The sequence below is a fragment of the Squalius cephalus genome, assembly GCF_949319135.1.
Source record: "Squalius cephalus genome assembly, chromosome: 25".
NCBI lineage: Eukaryota > Metazoa > Chordata > Actinopteri > Cypriniformes > Leuciscidae > Squalius > Squalius cephalus.
This window is the reverse complement of record NC_137146.1, coordinates 879,250-906,054: the sequence shown is the minus strand read 5'-3', so window position 1 is coordinate 906,054 and position 26,805 is coordinate 879,250. Positions and strand designations below refer to the sequence as shown.

At 39.3% G+C, this 26,805-nt stretch overlaps 1 protein-coding gene across 3 annotated transcripts in view; it reads right to left on the bottom strand.

The window, feature by feature from the left end:
* Positions 1 to 26,805, bottom strand: part of epb41l3a (erythrocyte membrane protein band 4.1-like 3a) — a 67,342-nt gene continuing 40,537 nt past the window's right edge. The window contains exons 13-26 of one of the 3 annotated variants that reach the window (XM_079862472.1): positions 26,258 to 26,469; positions 25,411 to 25,458; positions 24,709 to 24,744; positions 23,503 to 23,568; positions 22,935 to 23,123; positions 20,469 to 20,627; positions 19,426 to 20,307; positions 15,000 to 15,098; positions 13,920 to 13,991; positions 12,510 to 12,614; positions 10,939 to 11,037; positions 8,678 to 8,758; positions 3,876 to 3,989; positions 1 to 2,529 (exon numbers count right to left, since the gene is read on the bottom strand). In XM_079862472.1, coding sequence (XP_079718598.1) covers positions 3,879 to 3,989; positions 8,678 to 8,758; positions 10,939 to 11,037; positions 12,510 to 12,614; positions 13,920 to 13,991; positions 15,000 to 15,098; positions 19,426 to 20,307; positions 20,469 to 20,627; positions 22,935 to 23,123; positions 23,503 to 23,568; positions 24,709 to 24,744; positions 25,411 to 25,458; positions 26,258 to 26,469 — 2,159 coding nt within the window. In that variant the 3' untranslated portion in view covers positions 1 to 2,529; positions 3,876 to 3,878. The remainder of the gene's footprint in view (positions 2,530 to 3,875; positions 3,990 to 8,677; positions 8,759 to 10,938; positions 11,038 to 12,509; positions 12,615 to 13,919; positions 13,992 to 14,999; positions 15,099 to 19,425; positions 20,308 to 20,468; positions 20,628 to 22,934; positions 23,124 to 23,502; positions 23,569 to 24,708; positions 24,745 to 25,410; positions 25,459 to 26,257; positions 26,470 to 26,805) is intronic. The other 2 variants (XM_079862473.1, XM_079862474.1) reach the window with 2 other exon arrangements.

Below are 26,805 nucleotides of genomic sequence, written 5' to 3'. Positions count from 1 at the left end.
TTATCAGAAATGGAATTGAGCTTTTATTTGAGCTTGAGTGGGAAACAGTCAGCAGGGCGGCGACACTGCACATCACACACTGAATCGAGAAACAAACTAGGACAGAACACACACATTTGGGCTTCCGTTCTGTACAGTTTAAGGCTCAGATGTGGCGAGGAGAACTCTGGGATTGATATTTCAGACAGTTTAGTTCCTCTAGACTCAACAGTTTTCAAGAAGAAACAAAAAACAGGCGTATAATTCAAGTAAAACAACATAACACGTCTCTAGGATACATGGCGTAGTGAGAAAATGTGGCATATTCATATTCTCATACTGTCATCTGTGTGTCATATTCAGAGATGAGGCGATGAGGGGCGACGGGTGAGGATGGCACATCTTTGCCTGGTTAAATATTGTGCAAAGTTTGTCCTTTTTTTAAAGTGATAGAGCAGTATAATAAATAAATGTAGATATCCGTTATATTTCACATATTCTTCAGTCCCGTGGTTTGACTACACACTGCGCTCGTATAGGAGTTCCTAAAATGTCTATATACTTTTGTCTTCTCACAAAAAAAGCAGAATTGTTCCCTTGTCATGCAGTAACAGATCCAGTGCGGCAGACGGCGCCTGTAAGCGTGTGTGTGTGTGAGAGAGTGTGTGTGTGTGAGAGACAGAGAGAGAGTGTGTGTGTGTGTGTGTGTGTGTGTGTGAGAGAGAGAGAGTGTGTGTGTGTGTGTGTGTGTGTGTGAGAGAGAGAGTGTGTGTGTGTGTGTGAGAGAGTGTGTGTGTGTGTGTGTGTGTGCGTGTGTGTGTGTGTGTGTGTGTGTGTGTGTGTGTGTGTGTGTGAGAGAGAGTGTGTGTGTGAGAGAGAGAGAGAGAGAGTGTGATTATGTGAGTGTGTGTGTGTGAGTGATTATGTGAGTGTATGTGTGTGTGATTATGTGAGTGTGTGGGTGTGTGATTATGTGAGTGTGTGTGATTATGTGAGTGTGTGTGTGTGTGTGTGTGAGATTATGTGAGTGTGTGATTATGTAAGAGTGTGTGATTATGTGAGTGTGTGTGTGTGTGCGTGTGTGAGTGTGTGAGATTATGTGAGAGTGTGTGTGCGTGTGTGAGAGTGTGTGTGATTATGTGAGTGTGTGTGTGATTATATGAGTGTGTGTGATTATGTAAGAGTGTGTGATTATGTGAGTGTGTGATTATGTGAGTGTGTGTGTGCGTGTGTGAGTGTGTGTGATTATGTGAGTGTGTGTGTGCGTGTGTGAGAGTGTGTGTGATTATGTGAGTGTGTGATTATGTGAGTGTGTGGGTGTGTGATTATGTGAGTGTGTGTGATTATGTGAGTGTGTGTGTGTGTGTGTGTGAGATTATGTGAGTGTGTGATTATGTAAGAGTGTGTGATTATGTGAGTGTGTAAGATTATGTGAGTGTGTGATTATGTGAGTGTGTGTGTGTGCGTGTGTGAGTGTGTGAGATTATGTGAGAGTGTGTGTGCGTGTGTGAGAGTGTGTGTGATTATGTGAATGTGTGTGTGATTATATGAGTGTGTGTGATTATGTAAGAGTGTGTGATTATGTGAGTGTGTGATTATGTGAGTGTGTGTGTGCGTGTGTGAGTGTGTGTGATTATGTGAGTGTGTGTGAGAGTGTGTGTGCGTGTGTGAGAGTGTGTGTGATTATGTGAGTGTGTAATTATGTAAGAGTGTGTGATTATGTAAGAGTGTGTGATTATGTGAGTGTGTGTGCGTGTGTGAGAGTGTGTGTGATTATGTGAGTGTGTGATTATATGAGTGTGTGATTATATGAGTGTGTGATTATGTAAGAGTGTGATTATGTGAGTGTGTGCGTGTGTGAGATTATGTGAGTGTGTTTGAGTCAGTGTGTGTGTGTGAGAGAGTGTGTGATTATGTGAGTGAGTGTGTGTGAGTGTGTGTGTGTGTGTCAGAGAGAGAGAGTGTGTGTGTGTGTGTGTGTGTGTGATTATGTGAGTGTGAGTGTGTGTGATGGTCAGTGTGTGAGTGTGTGTGAGATTATGTGAGTGTGTGTGAGAGTCAGTGTGTGAGTGTGTGTGTGTGTGTGTGAGTGTGTGTGTGTGTGTGTGAGATTATGTGAGTGTGTGTGAGAGTCAGTGTGTGAGTGTGTGTGTGTGTGTGTGTGTGTGTGTGTGTGTGTGTGTGTGTGTGTGTGTGTGTGTGAGATTATGTGAGTGTGTGTGAGAGTCAGTGTGTGAGTGTGTGTGTGTGTGTGTGTGAGATTATGTGAGTGTGTGTGAGAGTCAGTGTGTGAGTGTGTGTGTGTGTGTGTGTGTGTGTGTGAGTGTGCGTGCGTGTGTGAGATCATGTGAGTGTGTGTGAGAGTCAGTGTGTGAGTGTGTGTGAGATCATGTGAGTGTGTGTGAGAGTCAGTGTGTGTGTGTTTCTCCAGACGTGTTCAGATGGAGTGTGCTGCGATTCATTGGTCTATGTTGGTTCTCTGAAGCGTCCCTCTTCCTCCACAGCGTGAACACGTGCGCTTCTCCAGAGAGCATGAAGACGACGTTAATCCTGGAAATATAAAAGGAAACGGCGTTCAGTGAAGAGCAGGAGTGACGGACCGAGAGAAGCGTCAGAAGAGCGAAGCGTGTTAGTGCCCGTCTCGAGTGATGATGTCATGCATTTAAATACCACCCAACGATGACAGCTTCACATCAACATAATACAGAGATCTGACATCATATCATATACTGAACAGAGTTACATTTTCTTCAAGAAAATGTGAATGGCCTTTCCCATGCAAAACCCAAAGCCACAATGACAGGGTGTTCTGGGCGGTTGCTATGTGGTTGCTAGGGTGTTTCCTGCTTCAATGTGGGATTTTCCCCTTTTCCTGGTCATTCAGTAACACAACAGCACACTCTCCTCAACAACACACATGATTTGAGGAATCATTCATGTCTGGAGCTCAAACACACTCATTTCGCCTCCTTATACTACGCCTTAGTGAAGAAAAAGTGCATACTTGTGAGTGTGTGTCAGAACAAGAGTAGACGACCTTTGGGAAACACTATCACATCATACAGTCACGTCTTTAACGGTTGCTCTCCGTCACCTAAACTGACCTGTCAATCATCTCGTCACGTAAACTGACCTGTCAATCATCTCGTCACGTAAACTGACCTGTCAATCATCTCCTCAAAGATCAAATCCTCCACACGTTATTTCCTCAGTGTCGGAGAGAAATGTTGATCTGCAGTCGCGGGTCTTTCATGCGGAGACTCTCCTCAGATTAATGCATTATTAATGATGATGTTAATGGTCAAACGGATCTTTATAAAAGTCCACATTGTTATCACAGATGGAATATAACACGGATAACATTAAATAAATATTTTTCTATCAGGATGAACTTTGATTAGTCACTCAAACCGCCATGTTTGTAGTTTTTAACACTTTTTACTCGTGTTTGTAGTTCCTCCTCCAAAGCGCAGTGGATTGTGGGTAATATTAGCTGTTATAGTGAGCACGGATCCACACTTCGAAAATCCACCGGGAATAGACTTCCGGCACACTCTCTTCAACACACTATACTTTGGGACACACTTATTCTAATCTCACACACCGTTTAGGGTGGATAGTGTGAACATCGAGACGCAGGGACTGCTTTACTATTAATCTCAGTGAGCATCATCATCATCATCATCATCATGTGATCGGTCACACTGCAGTACCAGCAGAGAGCTGGTATAGTTAGTACACACTAGTCCTCTGAGTTTCGCAGATGAATGGTGAAGTAAACAGCCAAAGCGGCACCGGCGTTAGTACAGCAGCCAATAGCAGCGCTCCAAACCTCAGCAGCCAATCAGCTCGCAGCCAGCCAAGCCAAATCAAGCTCTGATTGGCTCTGGTCTTACCTGTCACTCCTCGCCCTCCTCCGGCGTGATCTCCGTCTCTTTATGGACCACGACTTTGGTCACTGACATGTCGGGATGTTGTTCTTTAGCCTCTTTAATAGCCTGAGCCAGAGCCTGACCCACAGTGACACCCACATCAGAACCAGCTACTGCTAACCAGGCTTTCATATGTGTGCAATCATGTTTCATATGTGTGGAATCATGTTTCATATGTGTGTGCAATCATGTTTCATATCTGTGGAATCATGTTTCATGTGTGTGTGTGGAATCATGTTTCATATGTGTGGAATCATGTTTCATATGTGTGGAATCATGTTTCATATGTGTGTGTGTGGTATCATGTTTCATATGTGTGTGCAATCATGTTTCATATGTGTGGAATCATGTTTCATATGTGTGTGCAATCATGTTTCATATGTGTGGAATCATGTTTCATATGTGTGTGTGTGGAATCATGTTTCATATGTGTGTGCAATCATGTTTCATATGTGTGGAATCATGTTTCATATGTGTGTGGAATCATGTTTCATATGTGTGGAATCATGTTTCATATGTGTGTGTGGAATCATGTTTCATATGTGTGTGGAATCATGTTTCATGTGTGTGTGGAATCATGTTTCATATGTGTGGAATCATGTTTCATATGTGTGTGGAATCATGTTTCATATGTGTGTGGAATCATGTTTCATATGTGTGGAATCATGTTTCATATGTGTGTGTGGAATCATGTTTCATATGTGTGTGGAATCATGTTTCATGTGTGTGTGGAATCATGTTTCATATGTGTGGAATCATGTTTCATATGTGTGTGGAATCATGTTTCATATGTGTGTGGAATCATGTTTCATATGTGTGGAATCATGTTTCATATGTGTGGAATCATGTTTCATATCTGTGGAATCATGTTTCATATGTGTGGAATCATGTTTCATATGTGTGTGTGGTATCATGTTTCATATGTGTGGAATCATGTTTCATATGTGTGTGGAATCATGTTTCATGTGTGTGTGGAATCATGTTTCATATGTGTGGAATCATGTTTCATATGTGTGGAATCATGTTTCATATCTGTGGAATCATGTTTCATATGTGTGGAATCATGTTTCATATGTGTGTGTGGTATCATGTTTCATATGTGTGGAATCATGTTTCATATCTGTGGAATCATGTTTCATATGTGTGGAATCATGTTTCATATCTGTGGAATCATGTTTCATATGTGTGGAATCATGTTTCATATGTGTGTGGAATCATGTTTCATATCTGTGGAATCATGTTTCATGTGTGTGGAATCATGTTTCATATGTGTGTGGAATCATGTTTCATATGTGTGTGGAATCATGTTTCATGTGTGTGTGTGGAATCATGTTTCATATGTGTGTGGAATCATGTTTCATATGTGTGTGGAATCATGTTTCATATGTGTGTGGAATCATGTTTCATATGTGTGTGGAATCATGTTTCATATCTGTGGAATCATGTTTCATGTGTGTGTGTGGAATCATGTTTCATATGTGTGGAATCATGTTTCATATCTGTGGAATCATGTTTCATGTGTGTGGAATCATGTTTCATATCTGTGGAATCATGTTTCATGTGTGTGGAATCATGTTTTATATCTGTGGAATCATGTTTCATATGTGTGTGTGGAATCATGTTTCATATCTGTGGAATCATGTTTCATGTGTGTGGAATCATGTTTCATATCTGTGGAATCATGTTTCATATGTGTGTGTGGAATCATGTTTCATATCTGTGGAATCATGTTTCATATGTGTGTGTGTGGAATCATGTTTCATATGTGTGTGGAATCATGTTTCATATGTGTGTGGAATCATGTTTCATATGTGTGTGGAATCATGTTTCATATGTGTGTGGAATCATGTTTCATATGTGTGTGGAATCATGTTTCATATCTGTGGAATCATGTTTCATGTGTGTGTGTGGAATCATGTTTCATATGTGTGGAATCATGTTTCATATCTGTGGAATCATGTTTCATGTGTGTGGAATCATGTTTCATATCTGTGGAATCATGTTTCATGTGTGTGGAATCATGTTTTATATCTGTGGAATCATGTTTCATATGTGTGTGTGGAATCATGTTTCATATCTGTGGAATCATGTTTCATGTGTGTGGAATCATGTTTCATATCTGTGGAATCATGTTTCATATGTGTGTGTGGAATCATGTTTCATATCTGTGGAATCATGTTTCATATGTGTGTGTGGAATCATGTTTCATATCTGTGGAATCATGTTTCATGTGTGTGGAATCATGTTTCATATGTGTGTGTGGAATCATGTTTCATATCTGTGGAATCATGTTTCATATGTGTGTGTGGAATCATGTTTCATATCTGTGGAATCATGTTTCATGTGTGTGGAATCATGTTTCATATCTGTGGAATCATGTTTCATATGTGTGTGTGGAATCATGTTTCATATCTGTGGAATCATGTTTCATGTGTGTGGAATCATGTTTCATATCTGTGGAATCATGTTTCATATGTGTGTGTGGAATCATGTTTCATATCTGTGGAATCATGTTTCATATGTGTGTGGAATCATGTTTCATGTGTGTGGAATCATGTTTCATATCTGTGGAATCATGTTTCATATGTGTGGAATCATGTTTCATATCTGTGGAATCATGTTTCATATGTGTGGAATCATGTTTCATATCTGTGGAATCATGTTTCATATGTGTGGAATCATGTTTCATATCTGTGGAATCATGTTTCATGTCTGTGGAATCATGTTTCATATGTGTGGAATCATGTTTCATGTCTGTGGAATCATGTTTCATATGTGTGGAATCATGTTTCATGTGTGTGGAATCATGTTTCATGTGTGTGGAATCATGTTTCATATGTGTGTGGAATCATGTTTCATATGTGTGGAATCATGTTTCATATCTGTGGAATCATGTTTCATGTCTGTGGAATCATGTTTCATATGTGTGGAATCATGTTTCATGTGTGTGGAATCATGTTTCATGTGTGTCTGTGGAATCATGTTTCATATGTGTGGAATCATGTTTCATGTGTGTGGAATCATGTTTCATGTCTGTGGAATCATGTTTCATATGTGTGGAATCATGTTTCATGTGTGTGGAATCATGTTTCATGTGTGTGGAATCATGTTTCATATGTGTGTGGAATCATGTTTCATATGTGTGGAATCATGTTTCATGTCTGTGGAATCATGTTTCATGTGTGTGGAATCATGTTTCATATGTGTGTGGAATCATGTTTCATATGTGTGGAATCATGTTTCATATCTGTGGAATCATGTTTCATGTCTGTGGAATCATGTTTCATATGTGTGGAATCATGTTTCATGTGTGTGGAATCATGTTTCATGTCTGTGGAATCATGTTTCATATGTGTGGAATCATGTTTCATGTGTGTGGAATCATGTTTCATGTGTGTGGAATCATGTTTCATGTGTGTGGAATCATGTTTCATATGTGTGTGGAATCATGTTTCATATGTGTGTGGAATCATGTTTCATATGTGTGTGGAATCATGTTTCATGTGTGTGGAATCATGTTTCATATGTGTGTGGAATCATGTTTCATGTGTGTGGAATCATGTTTCATATCTGTGGAATCATGTTTCATATGTGTGTGGAATCATGTTTCATGTGTGTGTGTGGAATCATGTTTCATGTGTGTGTGGAATCATGTTTCATATGTGTGTGTGGAATCATGTTTCATATCTGTGGAATCATGTTTCATGTGTGTGTGTGGAATCATGTTTCATATCTGTGGAATCATGTTTCATGTGTGTGTGTGAATCGTCATCACATTTGATGAAGATCATGTTTCATGTGTGTGTGTGGAATCATGTTTCATGTGTGTGTGTGGAATCATGTTTCATATCTGTGGAATCATGTTTCATGTGTGTGTGTGGAATCATGTTTCATATCTGTGGAATCATGTTTCATATGTGTGGAATCATGTTTCATATCTGTGGAATCATGTTTCATGTGTGTGTGTGGAATCATGTTTCATGTGTGTGTGTGGAATCATGTTTCATGTGTGTGTGTGGAATCATGTTTCATGTGTGTGGAATCATGTTTCATGTGTGTGTGTGGAATCATGTTTCATGTGTGTGTGTGGAATCATGTTTCATGTGTGTGGAATCATGTTTCATGTGTGTGTGGAATCATGTTTCATGTGTGTGTGGACTAGGGGTGTAACGATACCCTCATGTCACGATACTGAACTCACAATATTATTGTGATACTCAAAGACATATGATATAGGGCTTACAAAAATGTTATGTTGATTAAAATGCTAAATTTGATATTACATTGTGTGTGTAAATGAATAGTCTTGGACTTGGTGCTGAAACCCAAAGCACAGGACAATAGAGACACCAGAATAACAATATTCATGATTCTGAAGCTGAAAACACAGAATTATTGTAGATGAATATGCTTGATCTCTGTCTCTGACTAGATATATTTAAAATAATGTCGGACACTTTTTACTGGTGACATCAGATATTTGATATATCATTATCAGGAGCCATAAATATTCCCCCATTGCATTATTATACATTATATTCAACATTATATATAGTAGTTCTGACACTAAAACTCAGAATTTTCAAAAAAGTTAATTTTTGCTCAAACAGTAATTTTTATTTTGTGTAAACTATCCACGATACATATTGTTGCTTTTTTGTATTGTGATATATTGTGACACGATATATTGTTACACCCCTAATGTGGAATAATGTTTCATATCTCTTCACACGAATGACCCTGAATGAGTCGCATTAAAGGCTCACCTCGTCATGATCGATGTCTGCGTCTCCTGAGATGACGATTCTCTTCTCGATCCGTGTTTCTGAGATGCCGCCCTTCACCGTCTGTCACACACACACACACACACACACACACACACACACACACACGTTTTATATTGTACAAACTGTATATTCTATCCCACTACACTAAACCTAAACCGACCCATCACACACACACACACACACACACACACACACACACACACACACACACACACACACTAACCCGACCCCTAAACCTACCATCACACACACACACACACACACACAAACTCACACACTCACACACACACACACACACACACACACACACACACTCACACACACACACACACACACACACACACACACACACACACACACACACACACACACACACACTAACCCGACCCCTAAACCTACCCATCACACACACACACACACACACTCACTCACTCACTCACTCATTCACACGCACACACTAACCCAACCCGTAATCCTACCCATCACACACACACACACACACACACACACACACACACACACACACACACACACACACTCACTCACTCACTCACTCACAGAAAACTTTACGCAATTTCACATTTGTAATAAAACACTGTTTAGTGTGTTTTTAAAGCCATCTGAAATACGAGGACTCAGGAAATGTCCTCATAAATCACGTTTATGTTATAACACCAGTGTAATACCAGTGTAACACCAGTGTAATACCAGTGTAACACCAGTGTAACACCAGTGTAACACCAGTGTAACACCAGTGTACTACCAGTGTAACACCAGTGTACTACCAGTGTAACACCAGTGTAATACCAGTGTAACACCCGTGTAATACCAGTGTAACACCAGTGTAACACCAGTGTAATACCAGTGTAACACCAGTGTACTACCAGTGTAACACCAGTGTACTACCAGTGTAACACCAGTGTAATACCAGTGTAACACCAGTGTAACACCAGTGTACTACCAGTGTAACACCAGTGTACTACCAGTGTAACACCAGTGTACTACCAGTGTAACACCAGTGTAATACCAGTGTAACACCAGTGTACTACCAGTGTAATACCAGTGTACTACCAGTGTAATACCAGTGTAATACCAGTGTAACACCAGTGTAACACCAGTGTACTACCAGTGTAACACCAGTGTAATACCAGTGTAACACCAGTGTAACACCAGTGTAATACCAGTGTACTACCAGTGTAATACCAGTGTACTACCAGTGTAACACCAGTGTAACACCACTGTAACACCAGTGTAATACCAGTGTAACACCAGTGTAATACCAGTGTAACACCAGTGTAATACCAGTGTAACACCAGTGTACTACCAGTGTAACACCAGTGTACTACCAGTGTAACACCAGTGTACTACCAGTGTAACACCAGTGTACTACCAGTGTAACACCAGTGTACTACCAGTGTAACACCAGTGTAATACCAGTGTAACACCAGTGTACTACCAGTGTAACACCAGTGTACTACCAGTGTAACACCAGTGTACTACCAGTGTAACACCAGTGTACTACCAGTGTAACACCAGTGTACTACCAGTGTAACACCAGTGTACTACCAGTGTAACACCAGTGTAACACCAGTGTACTACCAGTGTAACACCAGTGTACTACCAGTGTAACACCAGTGTAACACCAGTGTAATACCAGTGTAACACCAGTGTACTACCAGTGTAATACCAGTGTAACACCAGTGTACTACCAGTGTAACACCAGTGTACTACCAGTGTAACACCAGTGTAATACCAGTGTAACACCAGTGTAATACCAGTGTAACACCAGTGTACTACCAGTGTAACACCAGTGTAATACCAGTGTAACACCAGTGTAATACCAGTGTAATACCAGTGTAACACCAGTGTAATACCAGTGTAATACCAGTGTAACACCAGTGTACTACCAGTGTAACACCAGTGTAATACCAGTGTAACACCAGTGTAACACCAGTGTAATACCAGTGTAACACCAGTGTAATACCAGTGTAATACCAGTGTAACACCAGTGTAATACCAGTGTAACACCAGTGTAATACCAGTGTAACACCAGTGTAATACCAGTGTAATACCAGTGTAACACCAGTGTAACACCAGTGTAATACCAGTGTAACACCAGTGTAATACCAGTGTAACACCAGTGTAATACCAGTGTAATACCAGTGTAACACCAGTGTAATACACACATTTCTGTGGTCATAACTCCCACAAACCCCCAGGTTACGGCAGCTCTCTCTGACCTTGGTGATGTGTGTGGTTGTGGTGGTGCTGCTGGTTTCTGATGTGATGGTCTGAGCGCTCATGAGAATCCCAGGATCAGCGTCTCCGTCAGTCTCGCCCTGTCACACACACCGACACCGTCTCAGAACACAGCATCTCGAGAGTATCTCACAGTATCCCGCGTCTCGGGTACACCGTGTCCTAACCACAGCATCTGATCCCGAGTCTGGGCTCACCGTGTCCTAACTAAACTTGAAATGAACTTTTTCACTCACCAGCCAATTTGGCTACTAAATCTTTAAGTTACCGGCCATTCAGAGCTTCTACTAGCCAAAAAAAAAAAGTGAAAAAAAGAAATACCAGATTAAAAAAAAAAACTAAACAGATTAACTACATCACAGTTTATATATATATATATATTAACACATATATATGTAATAAAATGTGGATTTCATACATTCATTTCTTATTCAAACTAAATCCTGTCATCCAGCTTCTCCTTTTCACCAAAAATGTAGGATGTTGGAAAATAACAATGTGTTTTCTGTTCACCAAATGCTTTTTAATCTTCGCTTTTGCTTCAGTGCAAATGAACAAGCGCGCCGGTATCTGTTGTGTAGTGACGTGTGTGTTCAACTAAGCAGATGTGAGCAGATTCTGCAATACGCGACGCACAATGCATCTAAACTGCATCTTTTCCATGTTAATTCCATGTTTATTTGATCAAAAATTATGAAATATTATTCCAGTGTAAATCATCTGTTTTCTATGTGAATATACAGTAAAGTGTAATTTATTCCTGTGATCAAAGCTGAATTTTCAGCATCATTACTCCAGTCTTCAGTGTCACATGATCCTTCACAAATCACTCTAATATGAGGATTTGATGATCAAGAAACATTTATGATTATTATCAGTGTTGAAAACTGTTTGTATGTTTGTGGAAACTGATACATTTTATTTTTCAGGATTCTTTGATGAACAGAAAGTTCAAAGGAACAGCATTTATTTGAAATAGAAACATAAATGTCTTTACTGCCACTTTTGATCAATTGAAAGCGTCCTTGATTAATAAAAGTATTATTTTTATTTTAAAAAAACGTACTAACCCTAAACTATAGAAGCTTGTTTCTGCCACAGAATAATAAATGAAAAAGGTAATTGCGTTTTTTTTCTCTCAGAATTGCGTGTTTATATCTTACAATTCTGACTATTTTAACATGCAATTGGGAGTTATAAAGTCAGAATAGCATGATATAAAGTTGCAATCGCGCGTTATAAAGACAGAATTGTGAGATATAAACAAGATCAGTCTTTTTTTCCTTAGAATTGAACTTTATAACCCGCAATTGTGACTTTATATCTCACAATTCTGAGAAAAGTATAATTTTTTGAGGAAAAAAAAAGTCAGAAATGCGAGTTAATTTAAATTATTTAAATTCAATTGTGACTTTATAAGTAACGTGTCAATAGTCATCATCATCCAGTAAGAGTGGCTCAGATCATCCCAGATTCACACACACACACACACACACACACACACACACACACACACACACACACACACACACACACACACACACACACACACCTGCAGGGACTCGTATGTGACGGTCTTCATTTCCGTGTGGATCACAGGAGAGTCCGGTGTGTTTGTGTCTCCTGACAGAGTCCTGGAGAAACTCGAGACGCCCGACTGCAGAACCACAGGAGAGAGAGAGACTCGTCATTAACACACACACACACACACACACTACAGAACATTCATTCATCTAACGTTTTTTAAATGTTGCAACTTGTTTCGGAGAACATTCTAATGTTTGAAGAACGATACAATGGATTAAAGTCCCCCTGTGGTGTAAATCCAGCTTTTAATGTTGTTTATGTGTCTATGTGGTGTTTTTAATCTGCTTTAAGACAAAGCATGTGTAAGTTCATAAGTCGACAGCATTGCTGAGTATTTCCTCCTTAAAACTGCAGTGAACCAAAGACAGTCTCAAAAACACGCTTTGAAATCGCTGGTGTTTCTGACGTCACAAACTACCTTGTAACCAATCAGATCAACGTGTGATCGTCAACCAGTGGATCTCTGAGCTGAGGGAGTGAGTGGAGGCGGGGCTCATTTGCATATTCATAGAGCCGCGCATACTAAATGAGGCGAGGGTGTCGAGTTACATTCAAGATATTTTAAGGAAAAAACGCTTAAATGTCATTTTGGTGATCAAAGATGAGTTTTAAGGGATGAAATTATTGACTACAGGGGGACTTTAACATTTGCATAACCAAGAGGGTAACTAACTCCAGCACTATTTAAATGAGATTCCCTCATGGAAACAAACACTGGGAAGAAGGCAGGGAGGAGCGAGGTGTTCTGGGAGAGAACAGACTGAACACAAGCTTCACTAAAGCAGCGTCTAGAGATCTCAGAGAGTCGTGAACACTGAAGCTCTCACACACAAGCTCGCGGTCGGCCTGAGAATCATCACAGACACACAGTCACTGGATGTCGGGGGGGTTTCAGGATTGGGGTGAATCTGTCGGGGTCGTGGGGGTCATAGGTCACCTCTAAACTGGGCGTCAGTTCTACCTCCCCACCCCTCGGGCTCATGTTGGGGGACCGATCTTCATCATCATCATCATCATCATCATCATCGGTGGACAGAGAGAAGCTCTCGCCTCCAGACTCGCTGTCACTGGGGGAAGCGTGTGTGTGAGACGTGTGTGTGACCGGCCCGTCGAGGTTAGCCGAGTTTACACTGCTGGAGTCACTGGTTTCATCATCATCAGACTCATCCAGGACCGGCTCAGAGCTCAACGCCTGAACACACACATCAGGCTCCGACGGCTGAACACACACATCAGGCTCCCAGGGCTGAACACACACATCAGGCTCCCAGGGCTGAACACACACATCAGGCTCCCAGGGCTGAACACACACATCAGGCTCCCAGGGCTGAACACACACATCAGGCTCCCAGGGCACCCCTGGAGGTTCGGGTACCTGAGGCTCGGCCGACGGCTGGTCCTCATCTGACGGGCCTTGTTCCCGATGCCGCTCCGGACTCTCCGACGGCTGGAAGAGATGCAGTGATACATGAGAAACACACAGAAAATATAAAAAAACTTTTAAATAAATATTATTATTATTAATAATTATTATAAATAATTAGTTTATAACATTAATAAATAAATACTATAATATATTATTATTTATTTATATTTTATATATATATATATATATATATATATATAATTTTTATTTATTAATATAACTGATTGATTTACTGCATTTTTATAGTTTGTTAAATAATAAGATAATTAATACTAATAAAGTATATAATATATTACAGTATTTATTAATATTAATTATCTTATCATTTATAATTATTAATATAATGAATTAATATTATCATATTATTTATAATATTTAATTTTTATTTGTTAATATACATTATTTAAGTTTTTTAATTTGTTAAATAATAAGATTCAATAATATATTAAAGTATTAATATTAATAATCATATTATTTATAATAATTAATTATTATTTATTAATATATTTTTTATATTTTTTGTGCTTTTTTCATTTTATTATTATAATTAATAATAAAAATATATATTATATAAATAAAAATAAATAATAAAAATATATATTAAAAAAAATATTTTATTTTGCTTTTTATTTCAGTTTATTTCAGTTTTAACCCTAATATTTATATTTGATTTTACTTCAGATTTATTTAAATGAATGAAGACGCTTTTAGTAGTTTTAGTTAACAATAACAACTCTGCTCGCATTCATCAGGTCAGTTCAACTTATATTTGTAAAGTGCTTTCCATAATAAACATTGATCTAAACCTCGAGAATCTGCTTTCACTGCTTTTCAATCTAACAAACGCAGGAATCGTGTCTTTAACCAATGAACCGAAGAGAGATGAGAGAGAGATGGGCTGAAATGACGTGATGTCTGACGGAGACCGACGGATACGGCCTTAATCGGTGCATTTATTACGTGCAGTTAAACACACCAACACAGGCTCAGAGCGGCTGATCTCAGTGTGTGTTAATGTGAAGTCTAGACCTTGTGTAAAGCGAGCGCAGACGAAGGCGGAGTCCAGCTGCGAGTCGACTGCAAGAGCGCCGTGAGCTCAGGAGACATCTCATCAAAACTGGGCTTCGGCTGAACACAGAGAGACACACAGCGTTAAAGCACACACACACACACATGCATGATGAGTTCAGATCGCACACGCACAAGAGCATTCTGGGTATTCTGGGAGAGTGAAGGGTCTGTCGTTTAGGGTTTTTTCATAAGGCTGCACTGCATATGCATTGTGCAAATAAAATTAATTAGGAATAAAAATGCATGCAGATTCTGAGGCAAGCATGCAAACGGTGGTCGAGCAGATTCATTTGGTCAGAGCAGATGTTATGGTTATGATAAGTAATAATGCTATTTATAATGTTTTGCCAGTAGGTGGCGCTGCTAACACACTGATGCTGAGGGACAATCACACACACACAGAGGTTTGTGTCAATTCCCAAAAGTTCTGCAGGAATAAAACCTTGTACATTCGTTAGTGTTTCATTAGTCTTGGTCTGAAGATCGGAGCTGACTGTCAATCTTAGACTGTAGACCAGGTGTCACCAACCCTGCTCCTGGAGGGCTACTGTCCTGCAGACTTTAGGTCCAACCCTGTTCCAACACACCTGCCTGTAATTATCAAGCAACCCTGAACAGCTTGATTAGCTGGTCCAGGTGTGTTTGATTGGGGTTGGAGCTGAAATCTGCAGGACTGTAGCCCTCCAGGAGCAGGGTTGGTGACACCTGCTGTAGACTTTAAGAAAGAGTAAAATCAACACTTAAAAAATAATATGAAAATTGAGAAGAGATAAAAGTATTTTGCAAACATCCGGTAATAACTTTAACACTATAAATATAGATTTTTTTTTATAGAATTTCTTTTTTTTTTTATACAGCAAAGAACAAATATGTGTTGGTGGGTCAGAAAAAACCCACTTTGTTTTCCCTTTGAATTAAGTAGATTTTTTTGACCCCACTGACAGATTATTTTTTCTTGTTTTACACTCACTCCATTTCGCTTCTCAAGTAAAAGTAAATGTTTAGATATTTGTACTGGAAAAAACAAAAAATAATTTTTGCTGTGGAGTTATTCCAGTGTTATGATGATATATGGCCAGCAGGTGGCGTCCTCACCAAAGACACTGCAGCAAAACGTCAGCGTTTTTACAGACTTGGCCCCTAATGAATAATCACACAACTAACTAAATTAAATGTTTGCATTGGTAAACAGCATTTCTGATGATGAGGATTATAAAACAATCACTGACCAAAGTTAGTAGAAGATGCAAAAGTTCCACAGTTATTAAGATGAATGAAAAAACAAACATTCGTGTACAATGAAGACCTTCAGCAGCCGTTTCACTCATGATCGATGCAGATCACACAGATAACAGAAACATGTTCTAAGTGTGTTTTGCTAAAGTTCCCATTAAGTTATGAAAACGTTATTTCTGAACATTCAGTTTTTTTAATGTTTTAAAAGCAGGTTATGTGAACGTTAAGGAAACATTCAATTGTAACATTCTTCAAACATTATGGAATGTTACTTTTGAATGAACATTCTAAAACAATCCGTTACATTCAAAAATTTCCAACTGAAATGTTTCAGCAAAACGTTCCATGATTGATGTATGTTTTTGTTCTAACGTTTTGAGAACATTCTTAAAGACCAGGGGCCAGTTTCATAAACTTAGCAACTATGTTAAGACTGTGTCTTAAGAACTAGTTTGACCAACTTGCAGTTAACAAATGGGTAATCAATCTAACTTTTCCAATTCAAATTAGACCGATCTACCATCTTATGTAACTGACTTTTTAAAAAGTTATGACCAGTCTTGAAGAAAAAATTTAGGTGACTAACTTTTAAGACTAGTCTAAGCAGTTTATGCAACCGAACACAGATAACGTTTGTTCATAACTTTGCCAGAACGTTCTCTGTTAGCTGTGACTCTTTTATGAATAAAACCCACATTTCCAGCAACAGCCAGAGTGCAAAACAAAGATGCAGCCGTTCCTTCAGTCGTGACTAAAAGCAAAGCAACGGCAATCCCGAAAATAAAGGGAGAAATAAAAGTGGATGAAGGAAACAAGGTTCCTGCTCTAAGAAAAGAAGGAATAAAGAATGCGACAGCAAATTCCAGCCGGAGGGATTTGTGTCAAACGGCAGCCCAAAACAATAACACAAATCAAAAGTGTTTGAGAAGCTCTGGCTTCTGAGGTAGTCTGTGTCAGAGATGTTCACAAGTCTTTCATCTGGAGTCCGAGTCTTAAGTCTGGAGTCTTTATCACTGGAGTCTGAGTTAAGTCTGGAGTCTTTATCACTGAAGTCCGAGTCAAGTCTGAAGTCTTTATCACTGGAGTCTGAGTCAAGTCTCAAGTCTTTATCACTGGAGCCTGAAGTCTTTATCACTGGAGTCTGAGTCAAGTCTCAAGTCTTTATCACTGGAGTCTGAGTCAAGTCTGAAGTCTTTATCACTGGAGTCCGAGTCAAGTCTCAAGTCTTTATCACTGGAGTCCGAGTCAAGTCTGAAGTCTTTATCACTGAAGTCCGAGTCAAGTCTCAAGTCTTTATCACTGGAGTCTGAGTCAAGTCTCAAGTCTTTATCACTGGAGTCCGAGTCAAATCTGAAGTCTTTATCACTGGAGTCCGAGTCAAGTCTCAAGTCTTTATCACTGGAGTCTGAGTCAAGTCTCAAGTCTTTATCACTGGAGTCCGAGTCAAATCTGAAGTCTTTATCACTGGAGTCTGAGTCAAGTCTCAAGTCTTTATCACTGGAGTCTGAGTCAAGTCTGAAGTCTTTATCACTGGAGTCCGAGTCAAGTCTCAAGTCTTTATCACTGGAGTCCGAGTCAAGTCTGAAGTCTTTATCACTGAAGTCCGAGTCAAGTCTCAAGTCTTTATCACTGGAGTCTGAGTCAAGTCTCAAGTCTTTATCACTGGAGTCCGAGTCAAATCTGAAGTATTTATCACTGGAGTCGGAGTCAAGTCTCAAGTCTTTATCACTGGAGTCTAAGTCAAGTCAGAGGTCTTTATCACTGGAGTCCGAGTCAAGTCTGAAGTCTTTATCACTGGAGTCCGAGTCAAGTCTTAAGTCTTTATCACTGAAGTCCGAGTCAAGTCTCAAGTCTTTATCACTGGAGTCCGAGTCAAGTTCGAAGTCTTTATCACTGGAGTCCGAGTCAAGTCTGGAGTCTTTATCACTGGAGTCCCAGTCAAGTCTGGAGTCTTTATCACTGGAGTCCGAGTCAAGTCTGAAGTCTTTATCACTGGAGTCTGAGTCAAGTGTGGAGTCTTTTGTCACAAGTCCGAGTCAAGTCTCAAGTCTTTATCACTGGAGTCTGAGTCAAGTCTCAAGTCTTTATCACTGGAGTCTGAGTCAAGTCTCAAGTCTTTATCACTGGACTCTGAGTCAAGTCAGAAGTCTTTATCACTGGAGTCCGAGTCAAGTCTGAAGTCTTTATCACTGGAGTCCGAGTCAAGTCTCAAGTCTTTATCACTGGAGTCTGAGTCAAGTCTGAAGTCTTTTTCACTGGAGTCTGAGTCAAGTCTTAAGTCTTTATCACTAAAGTCCGAGTCAAGTCTCAAGTCTTTATCACTGGAGTCAGAGTCAAGTGTGGAGTCTTTATCACTGGAGTCTGAGTCAAATCTGAAGTAATTTCAGGTCGAGTCCGAGTCAAGTCTGAAGTCTGGAGTCTTTTGTCACAAGTCCGAGTCAAGTCTGGAGTCTTTATCACTGGAGTCTGAGTCAAGTCTCAAGTCTGGAGTCTTTATCACTGGAGTCCGAGTCAAGTCTGAAGTCTGGAGTCTTTTGTCACGAGTCCGAGTCAAGTCTGAAGTCTTTTGTCACAAGTCCGAGTCAAGTCTGAAGTCTTTATTACTGGAGTCTGAGTCAAGTCTGGAGTCTTTATCACTGGAGTCTGAGTCAAGTCTCAAGTCTTTATCACTGGAGTCTGAGTCAAGTCTCAAGTCTTTATCACTGGAGTCTGAGTCAAGTCTCAAGTCTTTATCACTGGAGTCTGAGTCAAGTCTTAAGTCTTTATCACTGGAGTCCGAGTCAAGTCTGAAATCTTTATCACTGGAGTCTGAGTGAAGTCTTAAGTCTTTATCACTGAAGTCCGAGTCAAGTCTCAAGTCTTTATCACTGAAGTCCGAGTCAAGTCTCAAGTCTTTATCACTGGAGTCTGAGTCAAGTGTGGAGTCTTTTGTCACGAGTCCGAGTCAAATCTGAAGTCATTTCGGGTCGAGTCCTGGTCAAGTCTGGAGTAATTTCAGATCGAGTCCTGGAAAAGTCTGGAGTCATTTCAGATCGAGTCCGAGTCAAGTCTGAAGTCTATTAAAATGCGACTCGAGTGCGAGTCTCTAACTCGAGTGCCCATCTCTGGTCTGTGTTTGAGAAGCCAGGCCGAGGACGATATATCGTACCACTCTGGCTGTCGGGGAGGTTTTGGTGAGATATGGCAGTGCCGGAAATCTGAGCAAAGCTTCTCCGGGATCCTCGGCTTCTCCGACCTTCCTCACGGTGACGCTCTGAAACTCCACCGGCATGGGAATCACCTTGATGGAGGGTTTGGAAGTCGAGTCGGAAAACTGCTCGGAAGCTTCTTGAACTTTGCTGGGTTTGTCTTCCGGAGGATCGCCGGTCGATACGGTGCTCGTTGCGGCTATGAATCTGTAGCTGGCGGTGTGTTTCTTCGCCGGGACCTTCGGGGGGATTTTGGTTGGTGCTTTAGGAGGAACGTCTTCGGGAAACTTCTCTTTTGCTATCGTAGAAAACTTTTCTGGTACTTTCGGAGGAATTTTTTCCGCTATTTTTAGAGGAACCTCTTCGGTTTCTGGTCCAATTGAAGGAACGTGTTCTTGTACTATTGTAGAAACTTTTTCTGGTACTTTTGGAGCCATTTTCTTTGGAGGAACCTTTTCTGTTTCTGGTACAATTGAAGGAACTTGTTCTTGTACCATCATAGAAACCTTTTCTGGTACTTTTGGAGCCATTTTCTTTGGAGGAGCCTTTTCTGTTTCTGGTACTATTGAAGAAACTTGTTCTTGTACTATCATAGAAACCTTTTCTGGTACTTTTGGAGCCATTTTCTTTGGAGGAACCTCTTCTGTTTCTGGTACTATTAGAGGAACTTGTTCTTGTACTATCATAGAAACCTTTTCCGGTACTTTTGGAGCCATTTTCTTTGGAGGAAACTCAACGGCTTTTTCTTGTACCTTTTCTGGTATCATTTGAGAAACCGTTCCTGGAACTTTATCTGGTTCAAACGGAGGAACCTTGTTTATAATGACCCACCCGTCAGACTCCTACATGTAACACACAAAGATCATGTTAGCTTGAGTAACAGCAGCGTTAGTCACGCCTGAGACACGCTGGACAAACGAACGCACACAACGACACACCATTCATTATGATCATGAACGTCTGATGAAGAGATCGGAGAGAATCGGATGAATGAATCACTCACCACATCCACCTTCCTGTCGTTCAGATCGTCTTGCGTCTCCAGCGATACTGCCGCCACTTCCTGTAGGTCCTCCACCACTTCCTGTGTGTCCACCGCCACTTCCTGTTTGACCTCCACCGCCACTTCCTGTTTGACCTCCACTGCCACTTCCTGTTTGACCTCAAGGAAAAGAAACCAAAAGGATTCATAAATGATACAGCAGAGATCAATAAGCTTTAAGACCAGATCTTTCCAGACAACACAAGACTTTCTTCCTACCATAAGAATCCTGTTTAATGACAGATTTGATAAACAGACAGATAGACAGACAGACAGACAGATAGATAGATAGATAGATAGACAGACAGACAGACAGACAGATAGATAGATAGATAGATAGATAGATAGATAGATAGATAGATAGATTTATAGTGATGTATAACTTTATGACTCAATAAGTACATTGATACATTCTCTGCAAACAAGCTTGATGAAAATTATTCTACTTAAGTGAATATAAATGTATAATTCAGAAGGATGTCAAGATATTTCTACAGAAAAACACTGATTCCGACTGAGAACAGGATTTTCCCGTCTCTTCCTCTGCAGATGCTGTTTGGGTTTATGTAAGAAGCACATAATGATTTTCCCTGGTCTGAACTGCTTAGTGCAGATAAACGCTGGATCCATGAAAACACTCCAGCGGATGAACTCGGATTTTACTGCGGCCACAAAAACAAAATCAATAAGAGACTTTCTGTCAACGACAAATCGTCTGTCACTCTCGTCTAAAGCTGCTCCATTCAGATCCATGAACATCATCTCAAAACAAACAGCCGTAATTACAGCAGTTTTCCACACAAAACACCGGCTGATTTCCAGTGTTGGGAGTAACTCATTACAAGTACCTTGAGTTACATAATCAGATTACGTTTTCAAGTAACTAGTGAAGTAACGCATTACTTTTAAAATGTACAACAAAATATCTGAGTTACTTTTTCAAATAAGTAACACTAGATACTTTGTTTTCCCATTTATTGACTGGCAGCTCTCTTGTCCTCATGTTGAGACAAATCGAAGTGCAGAGGCGTAGTGTGTGAACATGATGGTTATTGTAGTTCTAGACTAAATGTGAGCATTTACTCATCTCACTTTCACAAAAAAAAAGATTCAATGTTCCTCAAAATGAATAAAATCTGTGAAATGCAGAATCAGAATACTATTCAAACCTCCAATAACTAAATATGTTAAATAAAACAAACATTTTTATGCATTTAATCTCACTTTATTGACCAATGCACTTGTTTCTGACCTTCGATGATTCAGGTGAACCATAAGCGAAAATTACTATAGATTTTTTTTTTTTTTTTATTGGTAAATTAAGTGTTAAACCTTCCTCTCCTGCATCCTATTCTTCCGTTATCCAGAACAGCAGCGGCTGAAGGTTTACTTGAGAGACACCCGCGTGAATTTGCATTTCCTTCTGCCTGAGGCTTATTATTTCACTTTTGGTGCGAAAGGGTCTTTACATTTGCCCAAAAATATAACTTTTTTTGTTATTAAAAAACAAGCCCAGCCCAGGTGGGAAAAAAAGTAACATAACGCATCACTTTTTAACTAAGGCAATTAGTTACTTTTTAAGGGAGCAATATTGTAACGCATTACTGTACTAAAAAAGTAACTAAGTAACGCAATTAGTTACTTTTTAAGGGAGTAACACAATATTGTAACACATTACTGTTCTAAAAAAGTAACTAAGTAACTAATTAGTTACTTTTTAAGGGAGTAACACAATATTGTAACACATTACTGTTCTAAAAAAGTAACTAAGTAACTAATTAGTTACTTTTTAAGGGAGTAACACAATATTGTAACACATTACTGTTCTAAAAAAGTAACTAAGTAACTAATTAGTTACTTTTTAAGGGAGTAACGCAATATTGTAACACATTACTGTTCTAAAAAAGTAACTAAGTAACGCAATTAGTTACTTTTTTAAGGGAGTAACGCAATATTGTAACGCATTACTTTTCTAAAAAAGTAACTAAGTAACGCAATTAGTTACTTTTTAAGGGAGTAACACAATATTGTAACACATTACTGTTCTAAAAAAGTAACTAAGTAACGCAATTAGTTACTTTTTAAGGGAGTAACGCAATATTGTAACATTACTGTTCTAAAAAAGTAACTAAGTAACGCAATTAGTTACTTTTTAAGGGAGTAACGCAATATTGTAACATTACTGTTCTAAAAAAGTAACTAAGTAACGCAATTAGTTACTTTTTTTAAGGGAGTAATGCAATATTGTAACGCATTACTTTTCTAAAAAAGTAACTAAGTAACGCAATTAGTTAGTTTTTAAGGGAGTAACGCAATATTGTAACACATTACTGTTCTAAAAAAGTAACTAAGTAATGCAATTAGTTAGTTTTTAATGGAGTAACGCAATATTGTAACGCATTACTTTTCCAACACTGCTAATCTCACCTCGTCCGGCACCAGCGGCTCGATCATGGGAGCTTCATCCAGACGAGGCGATCGGAGCGGAGACGAGGACAGCCGCTTCTCCCACTCGGTCAGGCCCGTCCGATCCGCTCCTCCCTCCAGGAACGTCCTCTTCAGCTCGCTGATGTTCGTCTGATGCTTCACCAGCTCGTTGGGCGTATGCTCGATTTCCTGAAGAAACCCAGAGAGATTCATCCGTATTTCAGCTTTAACCATCTGAGGACTAGAGGAGGAACATCACAAACCTTCACACACGCAAAACAAAACATTACAACCAGTCTTTAATTCTATTTTCTTACGTTTTGCTTCCCCCATTCAAACAGATACATGTTAGATCTGCCACATGCACTGTAAACACACACAGCACTTATGACACACACACACACACACACACACACACACACACACACACACACACACACACACACACGTGTGCTCAAGTAAAAGGCTTAAAGTTAATTTCCAGTGAGTAAAACTGGCCTGCAAACAAACATTAGTGGCAGTAACTGAAGCGTCCAATTAAAACAGGTCCATGTGATGCTTTACAAACCTCTAACATCAGCGCACTGTGTCTGACAAACACATTCTCTCCTTTAATGCGCCTTACGAAACTGGGCTGAAGGGAAACAGATTCATCCATTCATTCATTACAGCCACAACCCATCTAACAGGGAACGTTCATGAAGATAATGTACGTTAAGATACAATGTTCTTTAATTAACATCTATAAAACTTGATCAACATTCTCATAACATTTTCAGAACATGCTTATAATATTGCTTGAATGTTCTCATAATGCTGACAGAAATGTCCTTAGCGCAACATTTTCGGAATGTCCTCATGATGTCATTCTTGGAATGTTACAAATAAACGTTCAAAGAATGTTACATTGTGAGAGAATGTTGAATGTTGCTTTTGAAATAACGTTCTAATCGTGACGTAAGAATGTGTAGATATCTGTACAGGAAAATAAGACACAACACTGAGGAAGATCAGCACTTTTTGCAGTGATATACACTATATAATGACAAGGTACACTGTAATTCCAGGACTTTTCAAGCACTACTTTTTTTGCTTTTTTTCAAGGACTACATACAATCAGAGATGCCATTTATCAAACAATATCTTTCTTTATTATCTTTTAAATTCTAAAAAAGGTAAATAGATAAATAAAATTAAACTAAAATGGTAGAAATAAAGTGCAGAACATGCAATGACTGCGGTAACTTTCACCACTGAAAGGATTCTATGACAAAGATATCGCTTTCCTTATTAAATCTGATTTTTTCTGCCATGAATATATGATTGACTTGAAGAATAAAATCTGTATCATATACTTGGATATTTATATGAGCAATATCACACTCATAGCCATGAGAAATGCCTCTATATCAGACGAGCTTCAGCTTTAATCTTGTGTGAAAAGATTGTTTTATCAATAACATTTTAAATAAATTTCCAGTATACTGTCTTTCAAAAATTCAAGCACTTTTCAAGTACTTCTTCATAAAAATGGCTGTTTTCCAAGACTTACATTAAAAAAAGTAATGAGAATGTCTAGAAAGACTAGATCACCATTGGATCGACCAATCAGAAGACAGAACCACATTTTAAGAAATCTGCTGTAGGATTTACTTTGAAACAATTTTCACAAATAATGACAAAGAAACAGCAAGTAACACATTGAATTAAACTAGAGGAAAACTGAAATAGTTTGTTCTTGTAAGATGTATATGTTTTAATATTTAGATCTTACCAGTGTCTTCGCTTCAGATTCGTCCTCCTGATCCGACTGCACAAGAGACACAAAAAGCATGTGATATTATGACATAACGAAAACACATCAGAGAAAGAGACGCTTTGGGAGTCAAACTCATTAACACAACGGGCTTAATGTTTCCATCTCTGCAAGAACAATTATGATTATTGGCCATTATCAGATTAAAGTTTAATAAGAACATCAACAACCCTGCCGTATCTTAATTAGCAATCTAATTACAGCAATCTTTCATTGCATTCTTGTTTTTCTGCCATGCACAAGCCTTGCACATCTATCATTATTAATATGTGCAGTTCATATGAATCCAGCTCTCTAGTATCAAATATCAACAGTTCTAAGAATGTCCAGGTAAAGTTATGAACAAACGTTCTTCCAGTAACGTTAATAGAACGTTTGTTCATAGTTATCTGATCTTAAATAATGTTCTTGCACAAAAACATCGTTGATGGACTTTTTTTCATGTAACATTTTTTTAAATGTAACAACTTGTTTCAGAGAACATTCAAAAGTAGCATTCCATAATGTTTGAAGAACGATGCAATGGAATGTTTCCTTAAAGTGCGCATAAGTGAATGACATCATGTGTCCGTCTCTGACGTCAGCAATAACGTCCGTCATTATTAATATGTGCTGTGGATTCTGAACTGGGATCAGATGAGAAACGGCGTGAACACAAACCTCGGTGGCCGTCAGATCTCCGTCTACAGCAGTGTCTGTAAAATCAGTCTGTGATCCCGTGAAAGCGTGAACAGGGAGAGAAGCAGAGCGAGAGAACGAGGTGAAGGTTTATAATCACTCCATCTCCTCCATCAGTGAACGAACAGTCAGATAAAACACGAGACGGACTGATGGCGTAAAGCAGGCGGTGAGGAACACTAGCACAGCGACTCATTCGCCACATGTTAGAGTAATAATGTAGTGATGAAGACTCATGTTGGACATTCATCAGGTGCATCATGGGATTCTTTAAACACTAGTGTAGGAGCATGTGTGATGAGACGCGTCATGATGCTCTGAATGCACAATTTACACGATCATTCAAAAGTTTTAAATGTGTTTGAAAGAGTCTCTTCTGCTCAAAGCTGCATTTATTTTGACCAAAAATACTGAAAAAATGTGAAATATTACTCCAGTGTAAATCATCTGTTCTCTATGTGAATATATAGTAAAGTGTAATTTATTCCTGTGATCAAAGCTGAATTTTCAGCATCATTACTCCAGTCTTCAGTGTCACATGATCCTTCACAAATCACTCTAATATGATGATCTGATGCTCATTTATGATTATTATCAGTGTTGAAAACAGAATCTTCAAAAGAACAGCGTTTACATTGTAACATGTTGTTTCTGTCACTTTTGATCAATTTAATGCATCCTTCATCTTTTGAACACTAGTGTGTATTTGTAGCCTTTAGATCAAAAGCACGAGAAACACGTCTTCATCTGTGTGTTATGCGCTGTCATGATGAGGTTTGGATTAAACGTCTGGTTAGTGGTTATGATGAGGGAAAGCGGTGTTTCGTACCCGTGTGTCCAGGCGAGCAGGAGTCTGTGGGCTGGGCAGCGAGAGATCGGTGTTCTTCGTGGTTTCGTCCTCTTCCTCCAACACGACAACACTCTCCACACACACACACTCTTCCTCGCGCGTCTCCTCCGCTTTCTTCTCCGGCGTCACTGTGGTGATGAGGTCACTCATGGCCATGCCTTTAGCGGTGCCGTACAACGCCGTGCCCATCTCTACACACACACACACACACACACACACACACACACACACACACACACAGAGAGAGAGAGATATTCAGTCCTGCGTCTGCATTCACTACAACAGTGAGAGTGAACACTGACTGCATTATATTACTGAATTAAGACTGCAGAATTATTTTATTCTTTATCATTATTAATGCCTTTAATACACTCTTAGAAATAAAGGGGTTTTTCGCAGCCATGCCACAGAAGAACCATTTTTGGCTCCCCAGAGAAAGTTAGTAAAAAGAATTAGGGGCTGTCAAGTTATTAAAAATTTAAATCTAATTAAATTGCATGATTCATTAATCGAATTAATCACAAATT